The sequence below is a fragment of the Ammospiza caudacuta genome, chromosome 9, assembly GCF_027887145.1.
Source record: "Ammospiza caudacuta isolate bAmmCau1 chromosome 9, bAmmCau1.pri, whole genome shotgun sequence".
NCBI classification, from domain to species: Eukaryota; Metazoa; Chordata; class Aves; order Passeriformes; family Passerellidae; genus Ammospiza; species Ammospiza caudacuta.
Window position 1 is genome coordinate 7,982,975 of NC_080601.1, and position 16,086 is coordinate 7,999,060.

Consider the following 16,086-nt stretch of genomic DNA (forward strand, 5'->3'; position numbering starts at 1 on the left):
GCCCTTGCTTGGACACCTCCAGGGATGGGGATTCCAAAGCTCCCTGGGCATCCCCTGCTAATGGGATTGAGGGAGGAGAGGAGATGAGATAACAGAGTTCTTAAAGTGGATTTTGTTGTTACAACCAGTAACAAGAACTTCAAGAGGTACCCAACAGCTCAGTCCAGGGACAGCTCTAAAGGAGCCCTCCATGGTGTATTTTGGATGGTTTTTCCAGAGCTGAGCTTCAAACACCATATCTCAGCTCACATACAACTATTTTTTTGCTAAGCACTGTGCCATGATTAACAGGATTTCCTTTCAAAACCCCAACTATCACCTTCAGAATGTTAGAATTAATCTGCTGGCCACTTAATCCCGGGGCAAAGCGAATGAATCTCTCTCTAGATGAAAGGAAAAGGAATGAGCTTTTCAGTCCTCTTTTTTTTTTACACCCCAGAGAGTATTTCAGGAGCGTAACACAGCCTGAACCAACTTGCAAGTCTTTAATTTACATCTTCAGATTTCCCAGCTGAGAGTTTGAGATCAAAACCACCAAACTCACAGCTGTGAGAGCAGTTCACGAAGAACAAACCCACAAAAGCTGGAACCAGGTTTTTCATGGAAAAGGTGGAGACTGTTACAATTACTCCATGTTGCCACTAAATTGTATAAAGGCTTCCTTGATATTTTTGGGTGTGTGTGTAAATTCTGAGTAAATCCTAGGTAAGAAGGCTTAGATTGTAAGATGAAGAAGCTAAAAAGAGCAGGAGAAAAAATAATAAATGAAATTTTCTTCTGCCATGATGGGCACAGCTCCAAATCTCAGAATTTTCATGATCACTCTGCAGCAATGTGTCAGACATAGCTCTGTTTCAATCTCAAATCCTTCTAGAATAGCCCATTCTTGTTATTTATTAATTATTATTGATATTATTTTAGATCTGCCCTTATACAGAAGGCCAGATGTACAGAGATTTCTCCCCCACCTGTGCTATTATTCCATGGCAGAACTGCTGCATTCACAGCAGCACAATCCAGCAGCAAACTTTCAGGAAAAATAATTCCATTGCCTCTGCCTGATCAATAAACACATATCCTTAAATAGTCTAATATTTTGTAATAGGAAAATGGAAAAAAATCACCACTTCGTTATATAAAACACAAGTGTGAGCAGCAGTTGGTGGGGCTGGTTGTGGGGTCACATATGGGTGCAAACATAGAAGACCTGGAGATAGCTCTTGACAAAAAAATTGCTATTTTTGAAAGAGAAGTGGGATTTTTCCAGATTTTTCTGAAGAGCTGGACAGTCAGTTGTGGAAAAGAGCTGGATAAAGTACAAACCACCAATAAAACTTCCACATCTGGGAGAAGGGAAGAAGAGGAGCAGGTGTTGAATAGCACAGAGAAGAAACAGAAGATGAACATCTGTGAATCCACAAACCCTTGGCTGTTAAACAATAACACAAAGCAGCAGCAAAATCCCTTTGTCCATGATCTAGGCAGAGACACACAGGCTTCACCCACACCAACCAAAGGAAAACTCCCAGATTTCAAATACGTTTGGTCAAGATCCATGGAAAACACACAATCAGACCACATGGAGGTGCCCAGTGCTGTCCAGCCCTCCAGTGAGCCCTCAGGTTTTAGCTTTTATATTTTTTCAGATTCTGTGCTGCTTTAGTGTGTGGATCTGAGCTTCATATTAAGGGATGGCAAGCTATTGGAATTTGGCAAGGAGACAAAACAATTCCTTCTCTAGCTGGGGACCAAGGACAACTGATCCAAATTTTAGACCCAAGAGCAGAAACAACATGGACTGAAGAGAGAAAATAAGAAGGATGGGACTGCATAACCAAAAGCTGTAATTGGACAATGAACTCCAATATGCAAATGGAGCAGAACTTATGAAAGTGAGACATACCATGACCCGGTGTCCATTTTGTGCCCATTTTGATTCACCTTGGGTGCAGCCCTGGCTGGGCTCTTGTGCTGCCCAAGGTGCATCCGTGGAGGAGAGCCTTTTAATAAATCCCTGCTTTATTCTTTAATTCTGCTCTAGGTCAGCCTTCCCAAGGCCCCAGCAGGACACTCACCCCGTCGGGTCTGCCGTCCGAGGCCGTGACGATGAGGATGTAGCGGTCAGTGCTCTCTCTGTCCAGCGGCTTTCCCAAGGCCAGCAGGCCAGAGCTGGCAATGAAACAACAGCAGGACACGTTAGCAGGACACTGGGAGAGGTCTGTGAGCACCTGAGCTCCATCAGCTTGCTGACAGCAAAGCTCTTCTTTGTAGGATCTTTAAGGCTTTCTGTGAGTGAAAGCCAAGAAAAGCCACGAGCCAATTCCTAATGCTCCCCACTCAGATACAGGAATAATCCTGGATTAAAACATCAACCTGTCTCAGGAGGTTTGGGTATTTAGGTTCACAATCTTTCCCTCACACCAAATTAGAATTCTTTTGCACCAGGAATTAATAAGCCCCAGGTGGTTACTTGTGTTCCATCATTTATTGTGGGAAGTTGGCTCACCACCCTCCCTCCCTCCTGCAAGGAAAAGGATACTTTGGATTGCAAATAATAATTAATGGCTAATAATCGGTAAAATAAAGGGTGGTGGGCCAGGCACAGACCAATCTGGTGCTTGCACTTCATAATAAACCCTCTCTTTCTTACTCTATTTAAGTTGGAATTCAATTTAAGGAAAATACAGTTCTTAAACAATGCTCAAAAGGCTTTTCACTACAGGCTAAACCATAACAAGTCAGGAAATTAAAGCAAAAATTGTCCCTGCCGTTAGTCAGGAGCTGACAGGTAAAAGGGTTTTAATTAATCCCTGGCCACTCTTTTAAATGGAATCTTTCCACCTCAGTGAGTTTCTCTTACCCAAAGTGTTTTAAATAAATAAACAGTGGCCAGTGACAAAGCCCAGAGTGGATTTTGGCTCACAAAGCTCTCATTAAAGGCTGACAGCCCCTGGAAGGAGCAGCTGAAGGTGTCTGAGCACAACCCTTTTCTCTCAGCTCCTCATTCCCTGGGCTGACAAGTTCCAAGCCTGTTTTCCAAGAGTGTCCCACTTACCTCTGAGAGAGATTAAAAACTTGCTGAGGATCTCCATTCTGAATGAGGTATTTGATGGGATCACCCTCTCTATCGAAAGCCTTAGGGAAGGAAAATTGAGGATAAAATTCAGTCAGTGGCAAAGGTTTCCTCTCTTCCCTTCTATGCAGAAACTGGGGAATTAAGTTTTAGGAAAGTTTCCCACAGGGATGACACCAATCCCTGTTTCTAAAGCAACTCTGGTTATTGATGGGCTACTCAAGATAAAGCTGGAGCACATCAGAATTCCTATGCTGCACAGAAATGACAATATCCTGGATGCAGGATAATAATTGCTATTAATTATTATTAATTATCTAATTATCAAATTACAGCTACATCCAGCAGCATGAGTATGAAATTCAGGCTTTAATCATTTACTTCTATTTTTCTGCAGCTCCACACTGATTAAACTGAACTTTCAGTTTCCTTTCTTCCCATTCTTCACTTCCATTTTCTATCAAGATCCCACTTTCTGTTATTTTATTAGAATCCCAATCTTTGGCTGATGCTCCAGTGAGTTCCAACTGCAGCTGGATAAAGTACAAATCATTCACCCCACTCACCCTCCCCAATAATTTGCTTTTTGGGGGTTGAAGATCAGGGTAAGGCCTTTAAGAACAGACATTAACAGCACCAAAATGAATATATTCCACCTATTAGGTTTAAAAAAAATCCTTCAAAAATTGAATAAATTATTTTTGATGCCTCTCCTGGTGCCACCTGAGTCCATTTCTTCTGGTCTAGAAGAGAAGAGGCCAACACCCCCTACCTTGCTCCTGTCAAATTATTTCTGTGGGCCACAATCAAAGGCTGCATAGCTTTGAGCTGATCACCTAATAAAAAGCAGTTTTTGACATAAAACCCCATGAAAAATAAAAAAAACCCCAACTTAAACACCCTTCAAAATTAAGAACAGAAGCACAAACCATTTAAATGTGCAGGCAGAGCAGGGAATGCAGTAAGAAAACAACTTGGCTTAGCCAAATAAAAAAGAGGGGCTAAGTCAGATGGAAGGGATCAGCACAAAGAAAGAGCAAGAAAAACTGGATGGGGACACAGCCAGAAGTCAAGGCAAAACAGGAATAGAAACAGAAGAGAACACAAAGGACAACAAAGAAACGTTTAAGTTACAGAAGGAACCTGAGGAGTGGTTTGGAAAGCAGAAGGGATGATGTTGAGAAGGGCAGACACGTAACACTGCCCCTGTTCCAGCTCCAAAATAAATTAATTGGGGTAAAACTTCAGCTGAGAGCTGGGCAAGAGTCAGGAAGAGATGATATTCATAAACAGAGCATCTTTTCTGACATTGAGTCAGCTGCTGGAATTCAAGCCTGGTGAAGTCCATTCTGGTGTATACAAGGGCTGAAGCAATCTCAAAGCCATAGAGATTGGCCCAAAAAAAAAAAAATTTTTTCTTTTTGGGCTCTCCCAGAGGATTAAAATGCTGGAAGGCAAACCCAAGGTCTGTCCTTCATGGAGGAATGAGCCAGGAAAACATGCACCAGGCAGGTGGAGTGCAATTCCCAGAAACTCACAAATATTCAAATTATTTGTAAGATGGATGACACAGAACTGAATTTCTTCAGCACACAAGGATACGGAAGCAAAATTTAATCTGATTTTCCAACAGGACAAGTCTCCTGAACAGGGCAGAAACTGTGGCTAGATAAAGCCAAGCCATGGTGCAAGCTTTTCCTATTGCTTGGTGGGATATTTTCCCAAGGAGTTCCAACAACAGTCTCCAAGTGGAGGGTGGGATTAAGCAAGAATTAAACCCATCATCAAAATGAAGGCCAGGCAGTAGTGGGTGGTGCTAGTACTGACTCAGTTCTGCATGGATGTGTACAGGTCTCCCAGCACTGATCAATATTCCCACCCACAACATCGATGACAGACTGGGAAAACTGTTTACAAATTCCATAGGTGGCACGGAGTGACAGGAGGTGTGGGTGGAATTTGGATCTCCTTGGCCTGAGGATATGAACAGTCAGGATGTGAGCCAGGAACGCAAAACGCTGCGAGCACGGGAGGCAGACCAGGGGAGGAGCTGGCATCTCTGGGGACTGTCCTTGCTCCTGAATCACCAGAATCCCATGGCTGCTCCTGTCTTTAGCCCTTTGTCCTCCTTTTCCCTTCCCTGCAGGGCATCCTGCCCTCCCTTCACATTAAGATGTCTCAGGGGGTATCATCATGGTCTGCATTCTCTCATAGCAAGTCAGGGGCTCTCAGAAAGCCAGAAAATCAGGCTAGCTGTAATTGATTTGATTTTCTCCTTATCCCCACAGAAAATCTTCATTAAAAAAGGGGAAAAGTTGGTTTAAAAAACTCCCGCTTTTAATCATTGCTTTTAAAAACTCCTGTAAAAGCAAAGAACACAAAGTTCTTGTGTACAGAAGAAAAGCCCCCAAGGCAAGGGAGAAGAGCAACTTATTCCTGATTTTTTCCAGATCAATGGCACAGAGTGATTCCATAAATTGGACACAACAATTCCATGTTAGCTCCTTGTTCAGCACATAACTGGACCCTGCTAACAGCCCCATTTGTTCTGCAGGCTCCCAGAAAAATGACAGCATTTGCATATTTTAATTAATAATGGTTGGCAGAACATGAAGCCATAAATGCCTCCCAGGCATGCAATAAACTCTGAGGTTTATTTACAAATTAATGCAGTGGAGATCATTTAATATTGCATTAATATCAAATGTTGTTAATTAAAACACCAGTCAAGACCAGCCGGGTGCATTAGAAAATAAATAAGGGGATAAGAAAGAAATAAAGCTCTCCATCATCAGCATAAGAAATTTTAATGGACAAGAAAAAAGTGAATTTTATTTTTCCAAAGTCTAAAGGGCAAATTTAAAGCAGCTACATTTGCATTGTTACTCACCCTAATGTTTTGCAGACCTTCAGATTTGATAATTTGGGAATACTTAAAAAGCTTTGCTGGCTCTCTACAGGATTTTGTAACCCTCCTGCTGTATGCACAACTACCAAATTATTACTAAGAGAGAGCCATAAAAGCATAATTTCTAAACCTGCACCAGCCCAACACTGATTGGATTGATAAGACACAGGAAAAGAAACATCACTGTGAAAATTTACACATGAAAACACTTGTGCAATATTTGAGGCCTGGTGATATTCCATATAGTCCATGGAACACAGGCAATAAAACCCAAATCTGCCTAACAGGGAATTTTGTGTTGCCTGGAAAAAGCAGCACAGGATTTCAGAAGTTTAAATATTCAGTTAATGAATGTTTAAAATATCCTGGTGGATTTTGCACAGGAGGAAATAAAGGAAGATGAAAACAGAAATATGCTGCCCACAAGAGAATACTTTAAATCCAGATTGAGGTTTTAATGCAGGACAAGGGAGCTGGACTTGGAACTGGGTTGGGAGAGATTCTTAAAGCCCACCCAGTGCCACCTCTGCCATGGGCAGGGACACCTTCCACTGTCCCAGGCTGCTCCAAGCCCCAAAGTCCAGCCTGGCCTTGGGCACTGCCAGGGATCCAGGGGCAGCCACAGCTGCTCTGGGCACCCTGTGCCAGGGCCTGCCCACCCTGCCAGGGAACAATTCCTAATTCCCAATTCCCAATATCCCATCCAGCCCTGCCCTCTGGCAGTAGGAAGCCATTCCCTGTGTCCTGTCCCTCCAGACCCTTGTAGGAAGTCCCTCTCCATCTTCCACATTTCTGGTAGTCCTCAACTACCAAGACCTACAAGAGATACAGTCCTGGACTAACCACCAAAGCTGAAGCCAAGCACATTTGGGATTTAATAAACAAGTATTTTTCATGAAATACAGGATCCCTGAGGTGGAGAATCCCTGCCAGCCCCTGGAGCCCCAGCGGTGCCCAGTGCCCACCTTGTGCCCAGCCCAGAGCACTGAGTGCCACCTCCAGCCCTGCCTGGGACACCTGCAGGGCTGGGCACTGCAAAGCTCCCTGGGCAGCCCCTGCCAAGGCCTGAGCACCCTTTGCATGCAGAAATTGCTGCTGCTGTCCCAGCTGAGCCTCCCCTGGCCCAGCCTGAGGCCCTTTCCCCTTGTCCTGTCCCTGTTCCCTGGCAGCACAGCCCGACCCCCCCTGGCTGTCCCCTCCTGGCAGGGAGTTGTGCAGAGCCACAAGGGCCCCCTGAGCCTCCTTTGCTCCAGGCTCAGCCCCTTGCCAGCTCCCTCAGCCCCTCCTGGGGCTCCAGCCCCACCAGGTCCTTCTTGGATTGGGGACACAGCCCTGGAGGTCCCTCAGCAGGGCCAGCCCAGAATGGGCTGCTTGGGGTTTAGTGAAACATTAAAGCAGATTATTCCATTGGAGCTTCACTTTCCAACCACATTTAAATCCCATCAAATCCTTCAATACTAAAACCAGCCAAGAGGTTTTTTTCTGCCTCCAAAGATCCCTCAGGCCACAGATTCCAGCACCTGTCAAGGAAACACAAATGTTTCTGTTTCTCAGCAAGTTCCTGGCTCCTGTTCCTCTTTGGGGCTTCCAACCCCAAATGTCTCTCACCGGGGAGGAGAAGGCTCCTGAACAGCCTGGCCCTTCCACTCCTCCCTCCCTGCAGGCACCACAGATGTGCCAGGAGTTAATTGGCAGCACTGAGCTAAATTAGTCATCCTCCCTCAGCACAGGTGACTGTCTGAGCTTAACCAGCCAGAATAATCCCAGCCTTTCAGCAGGAAACCATTTTAGCAGGAGTTTTCCCATCCACCTGCTTCAGTGAGTTAATTAGAGCTCCTTTATTTCACTACTGCTAAACACAGCATTAAGTAAGTTCCTCATCCCTCAAAAAAAAAAACCTCAATGAAGAGTTGCCGTTTATTTCCCTATTATGCACAGCTGGTTTTGCGGCAGAACACAATGCAGTAGATAAGGAACAGTAAATAAATTAGGAGAGAATTGATTTTTTAACTATTACTTCAGAAAGGGGAGGTCTGGTCCTGGTGCATGAGGATGAGGGATGTTCCTGCTCCTGGATCTGGCCAGAAGCTGTTGCATGATCCCTGATCCCAGGGCACAAGGTCCCACTAATCCTGGACCTGGCAGCACTGGGATCTCTGCTGCCTCTCAGCCTGTTGTTACACACACCAAGGGGAGAAATATCTTCAGGCATTTTTCAAAAACAGGCTAGAGAAGGCAAGTTGCCCAAAATCTTACTAAAATTCCCTACGAATGAGGTGCTGAAGCACCTCTGATCTGCTGGCAAATACAGAGAGACATTCTAACACAATAAATACAATGCAGTAGATCAGGAACAGTAAATAAGTTAGGAGAGAATTGATTTTTAACTATTAGTGCAGCAAGGGGAGGTCTGGTCCTGGTGCATGAGGATGAGGGATGCTCCTGCTCCTGGATCTGGCCAGAAGCTGTTGCATGATCCCTGATCCCAGGGCACAAGGTCCCACTAATCCTGGACCTGGCAGCACTGGGATCTCTGCTGCCTCTCAGCCTGTTGTTACACACACCAAGGAGTAGAAATATCTTCAGGCATTTTTCAAAAACAGACTAGAGAAGGCAAGTTGCCCAAAATCTTACTAAAATTCCCCATGAATGAGGTGCTGAAGCTCCTCTGATCTGCTGGCAAATACAGAGAGACATTCTAACACAATAAATCACACTCCTTTCAAGTTTCCAGCCACTCAGAATTTTTTCTAATATAACTATCATAGAATCCCAGAGTGGTTTGGATTGGAAGGGACTTCAAAGATCAACTTGTTCCACCCCTGACATGGGCAAGGACGCCTTCCACTATCCCAGGCTGCTCCAAACCCCATAGAACCTGGCCTTGGACACTTCCAGAGATGCAGGGGCAGCCACAATTTCTCCGGGCAGTGGCATTTGCAGCCTACAGCATCTTTTACAATATTTAAATCAAACAAAGAAGTAACAGAAACAGCCAAGTGAGCCCTTTTTCTCTGCAGTCCACATAAAATGGGCTGCTGATCAAAATGAAACAATTACCAATCCTTTTGAAGTGCCCCTTTTTTCCCCTGGATGCAAGGACTGGCTTGTGCATGGCATGACACAGAGGGCAGGAAGGTGGAGAGGGTTTCAGCAGCTTCAGGGAGTGCCAGGGTGCGGAATCCTTAAAATCAGAGGGGTTTGGGGAAAGCTGCAAAAGTCAGGCCTCAGAGACAGCAGAACTGTGATTAGAGCTAAGCAGTAGCCATGAGGTTGGTCAGCAGAAAAATTATGTAAAATGTAGAAAAGCAAAGACAAATAGAACAATGGTCTGTGTATTAATGCTTGTCTAGAATAACTCCCTAAGCTACAGAAAAGTTTATCTAGCAAAATATTAGGAAGTTTTAAGCTTAATAATGGAGCTCTGTGCGTTGTGTTTTAAGGCTTACAAGCAGGTATTGTATTCGAAATAAGCAGGCATTGTTTAACCAAAGGTGTGTGCTTATGGTGATTGGATGGAACTACTGTCATTGTGCTTTTGCTTTGTGTGATTGGTCAAAAACTTTTAAAGTGAGTTGTAACATTAAGTTCTTGGTCTGCTGCCTGGGGTGTGAGCTGCTGGCATCTTCCCACTGTCATAACCATGGAATAAGACTGATGCTGGAAAATAAAACAGCTCAAGGCACGTTCCCAGCAGTCCTGTCCTGTTTGTGATTTGTACATGGACCCTCAGCCAGGGAAGCCTGTGCACCTGGAGTTTGTGATTTGTACAGAGCCCTGTGACTGTGTTCACAGGGGCCTTAGGATGAGGGAAGAGACAAGGATCTGACTCCATGTTTTAGAAGGCTTGATTTATTATTTTATGATAGATATTACATTAAAACTGTACTAAGAGAATAGAAGAAAGGATTTCATCAGAGGGCTAGCTAAGAATAGAAAAAGAAAGAACGATAACAAAGGTTTGTGGCTCAGAGAGAGTCTGAGCCAGCTGACTGTGATTGGCCATTAATTACAAACATCCAACATGAGACCAATCACAGATGCACCTGTTGCATTCCACAGCAGCAGACAATCAATGTTTGCATTTTGTTCCTGAGGCCTCCCAGCTTCTCAGGAGGAAAATTCCTAAGGAAAGGATTTTTCATAAAAGATGTCTGTGAGAGAGCCCCTCAGCCAGTGATCCCAGGGCAGCCTGTGCACCTGGAGTTTGTGATTTGTGCAGAGCCCCCATCCAGGGCAGCCCCCTGTGTACCTGCAGGTTCAGGAGAACAGCGCCGATCCTCATGGCCTCGCTGACCTCCAGGCTGTACATCAGCTGTGGGAAGCGTGGGGGGCTCTGGTTGTTGGGAGGCAGCACCTCGATGTAAACAGTGGTGATGGAGCTCCTGCAGGGCAAGGGCAAAAATACCAGTCAAAACCAGTCAGAATCAATAAATCCAATCCACAAGGCAACCCACAGTGGTTGATTTACACACTGTGTGTTCTCGAGCTCTAACAGCTTCCCTTTGCTCCTCTAAAAACTTTTTTTTTTTTTTTTTTCAGGATCAAAATATTTTTTCTTCTGGATCAAAAGGAAAGCAAGCTGTCACATTCACAGAATCACTGGATTGGGTTGGAAGAGACCTCCAAGATCATCGAGTCCAACCCAGCCCCAACACCTCAGCTAAACCCTGGCACCCAGTGCCACATCCAGGCTGTTTCTAAACACATCCAGGGATGGTGACTCCACCACCTCCCTGGGCAGAACATTCTAGTACTTTATCACCCTTGCTGTGAAAAACTTTTTCCTAATATCCAACCTATATTTCCCTTGGTGCAGCTTGAGACAGTGTCCTCTGGTTCTGGAGAAAGAGCCCAACCCCACCTGAGCACAGCAACCTTTCAGGGAGCTGTAGAGGAACTCTGAACAGGAAGAAAAGCTCAATTTTCCCCAAAGCAGCTCAAAGTGGTGCAATTTCAAAAACAGAGCAGTGAGATATCAGTGCACACTCCACAAACAAACAGCTCCAGATGTGCTGTGTCCTCTGCAGGCTCAGCTCAAATTCCAGGTTGGAAATTTTGCTATGCACAACAACCACCCCTGGAGCATCCCTGCTGGCAGCCAGCTTGCTTCCATTGCTTGGAAAAGGGGGAGCAGGAAATGCTGGCAGAGAAGGAAATGCTGGGAGAAGGTAAGCACACAACTCTGCTGTAATGCTGTGGGTCAGTAATCCCCATTTCAGAGCAATAAATCCCATTTCAGAGCAGTGGCAATGCAGGAGGCTGCAAACCCTTGAGCTGCACTGAATCCCTGTCCCAAACAGACTGCAAACAGCATTCCAGATGGAATATTGAAGGTTCTTTGGGACACCGAGAACCCTGCACAGACCATCCTGTAAACCCACTTGATATCCAACAGCCTCAATTGAGAAAGGGAGCCAGGAGTCCCCCAGGAGATGGGAGATTAAAAATCTGACTTTAAAGGATCTTCCTCTTGCCTCTCTGCTCCATTATCCCACCTGCCTCCCCTCCTGGATGTCAGCACAGCATCCCCACCCCACAACAAACTCCTGAGAAGAGCAAGTGCTGTGCTGCAGGTGTAGCTTTTCCCCTCATAAATCCTTGGATTTATGTTGATATATCTCAGGTTTTAGAGCCACAGGAAAGAAAACAAAGGGATTTGTCCCAGAGAAGAAAAGAAGAAGAAAATCATCAAATTAAAGAGCTGCTTATTGCAGAGCTAGCAAACTCCAGAGCTTTTTTAGAGGGTCCTACCCAAAATTACCCAACATTTATTGTTGGGATGGATGGGATATTGGGCATTAGGAATTGTTCCCTGTGAGGGTGGGCAGGCCCTGGCACAGGGTGCCCAGAGCAGCTGTGGCTGCCCCTGGATCCCTGGCAGTGCCCAAGGCCAGGCTGGAGCATCCTGGGACAGTGGAAGGTGTCCCTGCCCTGGGACTGGATGGGCTTTAAGGTCTCTCCAAGCCCAAACCATTCTGGAATTCTTGGAATAGTGAGCAAATTTTCTTCATATATTTAAGGCAAAATCACAGAAGGACAGCACTAATAGTCCACAAACTAAAAGCACTCTAATATGAAATGGCTTTTTTTGCAATTCCAATCCATTTTTTATTAACACCTTGCATTTTCCCCTGTGTCTTTTGTGTGGGTTATAGCCCTGTTAAGGACCTGGCAAATTCTCCTTTGGCATGGGAAGGGGATGGGACTGAGCCAAGCACTGCGGCTGGTGTTTGCAGGTGAATACACAGAGACCAGCACAGCATTTGGGAACTGCAGAGAGCTCCCAAAATCACTCCAGCATGAAAAAACAGCTATTGTGCTCCACCAGCTGATTGAAAGTCAACTGCATCCCCATCTCTGCTTAAATCATCTCCACATGGAATCATGGAATGGTTTGGCTTGGAAAGGACCTTAAACTCATCCAGTGCCACCCCTGCCATGGCAGGGACAACTTCCACCGTCCCAGGCTGCTCCAAGCCCCATCCAGCCTGGCCTTGGCACTGCCAGGGATCCAGGGGCAGCCACAGCTGCTGCGGGCAATTATAAAATTCAGGATGAATGGATTTCCATCCATGTGGACCAACCTATCTTGACTTGCTCCAGCAGAACTCTGCATCACCAAGTGATATGAATCCCACATGCAGCAATCTGAGGGATTGTGAAAAGCTTAAAGTCTGACCTGAAGTTCTTTGATTTTACAAATGCTGTTATTTTTTTTCCAAAACCAGAAATTGTTGTGCTTCAATATAGAAATGGGCTGTGCAGGGAAGGGGTGAATTCTCCAGCCCTAGAAGGTTTCAAGAAACAACTGGATGTGGCACTTGCCGCTGTTTATGTTGAACTTGGAGGTCTTTCCCACCTTAACAATTCCATGATATCTCAATAACTTACATGAATAATTATAATTAATCATACTCAAACCCCAAATCTCAGTTGGGACACAGCCACTCACCGACACTTTAAAATGTCATTCCATGGAAAAAAAAAAAAAAAAAAAAAAAAAAAATACAAACCTACACAGAATTGCAAATTCCAATTTAAATTTGTGTTCACAAAGGCTGCAGAGCTAAAATTCCTGAGCCAGGTCAGTGGCTGGGTTTTGCTTTGTGCATAAGAAAGGCAGAAACTGAAATCCAGCCACTTTCCAGGTGACTTTGGTTATCCTGGCAAAGCTTTCCATTTCTTATTTGCCTTAAAGGCATTTTCAGAGGAGAAAGCCCAGGCTCCCAACAACCATCCTCAGAAATAAATGTGTTTAGGCAACACAAAGATTTCTCCAGCACAAAAGGAGCTGATGGCAATCAGAGCTGTAATGTGGAGCCACACCATGGGGATCTCAGACTCTCTGAAGGGGAATTACTGATTTTTGGCCTTCTCTTTGAAGCACTACACAAAATAAATGCATAATTGTCCTCAGTCTTCTCCTCAGCACTACCAGCAGCCTGCTACCAGCTCGAGAGGGTTTATCAAAAAAGCAAGCAGGAGGAAAAAGAGAGTGAAATTCAACCAAGGGACTGCTACCAGATGTTAATTTTATGAACAACTTAACAAGTTGAATGGACAGTAATTATAAAATATGTGCACACAGCATGACCTGCTTTCTTGGAGACATGACAGAAGCAGCAGGTCCTGAGGAAAATCCAATTACTGAAATCCTAGTCTTGTATTTTATTTCCTTCTTACATTTCCCATTTGAAGAAGAGGTTTTCACTTTACAGCTGTGGGAGGTTTGAATGCTGGAACCTCCTGTTCCTACCTTCATGCTCTTTGGATAAGGAGGTTGCACATTACCAATACCAGGCTCAGAACACAAGAGACATTTTTTGTTACCTCCACAACTTCATGACATGAATTTTGGCACACTTAGAACACAAATTCCACAGAAATAGGTAAGCAGGGCTTGATAGCTTTGCTGGTTTTTCAACATATAGATCATAGAATGGTTTGTGTTAAAAGGGACCTTAAAGATGATGGTGTTCCCCTCCCTGCCTAAATCCTAAATTTGCAGTCTGCTCTTTTTCAGATGGGGTACAACAGAGATAATTCTGCCCTTAGGAATTTTGGTCTTAGCAGGGACACTGCACACCCTACACCTGGAGAGGTTCTCCAGCTCAGCCACCCCATTCTCTGGGATCCTGTTTGCATTTTCTGAACAAAAAGCATCTCCCTTCTCACTTGCTTTCTTCTTCCCACCCCTTCACCTCAATGAATGAACAGACATGCACAGTGACAGCACAACTGGGAATTTTTAAACAACAGACCATGGCAAGCAAATAAAATCATGAAAACCCAGTGCTGTGAGGGAAACATCACTAAGGACCACAAATATCTGTGATATTTTTGCCCAACATCCAGGAGGAATGATGAGGAGGACTCCATTGATATCAGAAGGCTAATTAATTACTTTATTATACTATAATATTCTATAATACTCTATTACCTTATATCTAAGCTGAATCTGCCAGGCACTCAACTGCACCATGTCACCGTGATATTTCCTGAAAAATCCCTTCACCAGGACTACTTCTCCTGGGAAGCTGAGAAGCCTCAGACAAGAATGAAAACAATAATTATGTGATTGCTTTGGAATGTGGTCTGGACATTGTTTACCAACAGGTGCATCTTTGATTTGGTCCATGCAAATTGTTTTTACTAATGACCAATCACAGCCAGCTGTGTCAGACTCTCCGAGTCAGTCAGGGGTTTTTATTATTCATTCTTGTGAAACCTTCTAATGTATCCTTTCTCTTTCTTTAGTATAGTTTTAGTTTGTTATTCATTTTTATAATATAAGTACATAAAATAATAAATCAGCCCTCTGAGAACTTGGAGTCAAATTCTCATCTCTCACCTCATCCTGGGGACCTCACAAACACCACACACAACACCTCTTGACTGTCAGCCAACAGTCCCAACACACATAGTTGGCCCTGATAGGCCAAGGAAACCAAACACCAACACTTTGGGTAAACAATCTCCATATTTGGAGAGAATCTCCATTCTAATTTGGCACAAACACAGGCACAGGAAATGAAACAAGGATTGTTTTGATCATTCTTTTCTCTGCTTCTCCCAGGTTCAGAGAATGCGAACCCCGCACACAAAGGGCAAGAATTCTACTGCGTGTGCCATTTTTCCAGAACAGAGGTGTGGCCTAGAGACATGGGAGTGTGGCCCAGGTGTTATGGCTGAGCTGCTGGAGTAATTAGAGGGTGCATTAATTACCTTCTCTGCGCAGGGGGGGCACAGTCAGATGCTCTGACGGTGAGGGCGTAGGTGCGCCCCACGACCAGCAGCACCCCAGGAGCGATGGTGATCAGGCCCGTGTGCTTGTTGATGATGAAGTCCCCCTGAGCCCCAGCCAGGATTTCGTACACTATCTGCCCATTGGCTCCCTCATCTGCATCCACGGCCGTCAGCTGCAAGGCAAAACCACAGCGTCAGCAGGAGAACACCTCCGGAGGCTCTGGGAAGGTGATTCCGGAGGAGGAGAGGAGAGCTCGGACATCTGGAATGCACACAGGAATTTCTAACAAACATACAGCTGAAATGTACAGTAATAAGTCTTTCTAACAAAGATACAACAAACAATTCTAATTTCTAACAATTCTAATTTCTAACAGAGACAGCTAATAAGTCCACAGGTTCTCAGAAGGTGATTCTGGAAGAGGAGAGCTCAGACATCTGGAATGCACACAGGAATTTCTAACAAACATACAGCTGAAATGTACACTAATAAGTGTTTCTAACAAAGATACAACAAATATTTCTAATTTCTAACAATTCTAATTTCTAATAAAGAGACAGCTAACAATTCCACAGGTTCTGGGAGGGTGATTCTGGAGGAGGAGAGGGGAGCTCGGACATCTGGGATGCACACAGGAATTTCTAACAAAGATACAGCGAAATGAACAGTAATAGGTGTAAAAACATCATGAAGCAGAGAAAAACTGCTTGCTAAAGACTGCAAGTCAATTATTTTAGGGTACAAATTAAGAAACTTGTTTAGACTGAGCTTATTCCCTGTGGGTTGGAATATATAAGACTTTCTCATGTGAGAAGATGACTTTTTGGTCTTCTTTGACAACTTTTGTCATTCAAT

At 44.5% G+C, this 16,086-nt stretch overlaps 1 protein-coding gene across 1 annotated transcript in view; it reads right to left on the reverse strand.

The window, feature by feature from the left end:
• PCDH15 (protocadherin related 15) overlaps positions 1-16,086 on the reverse strand; it is a 309,038-nt gene that overhangs the window by 116,358 nt on the left and 176,594 nt on the right. Inside the window, exons 15-18 of the mRNA XM_058810078.1 lie at positions 15,210-15,403; positions 10,234-10,366; positions 3,056-3,135; positions 2,076-2,169 (exon numbers count right to left, since the gene is read on the reverse strand). Coding sequence (XP_058666061.1) covers positions 2,076-2,169; positions 3,056-3,135; positions 10,234-10,366; positions 15,210-15,403 — 501 coding nt within the window. The remainder of the gene's footprint in view (positions 1-2,075; positions 2,170-3,055; positions 3,136-10,233; positions 10,367-15,209; positions 15,404-16,086) is intronic.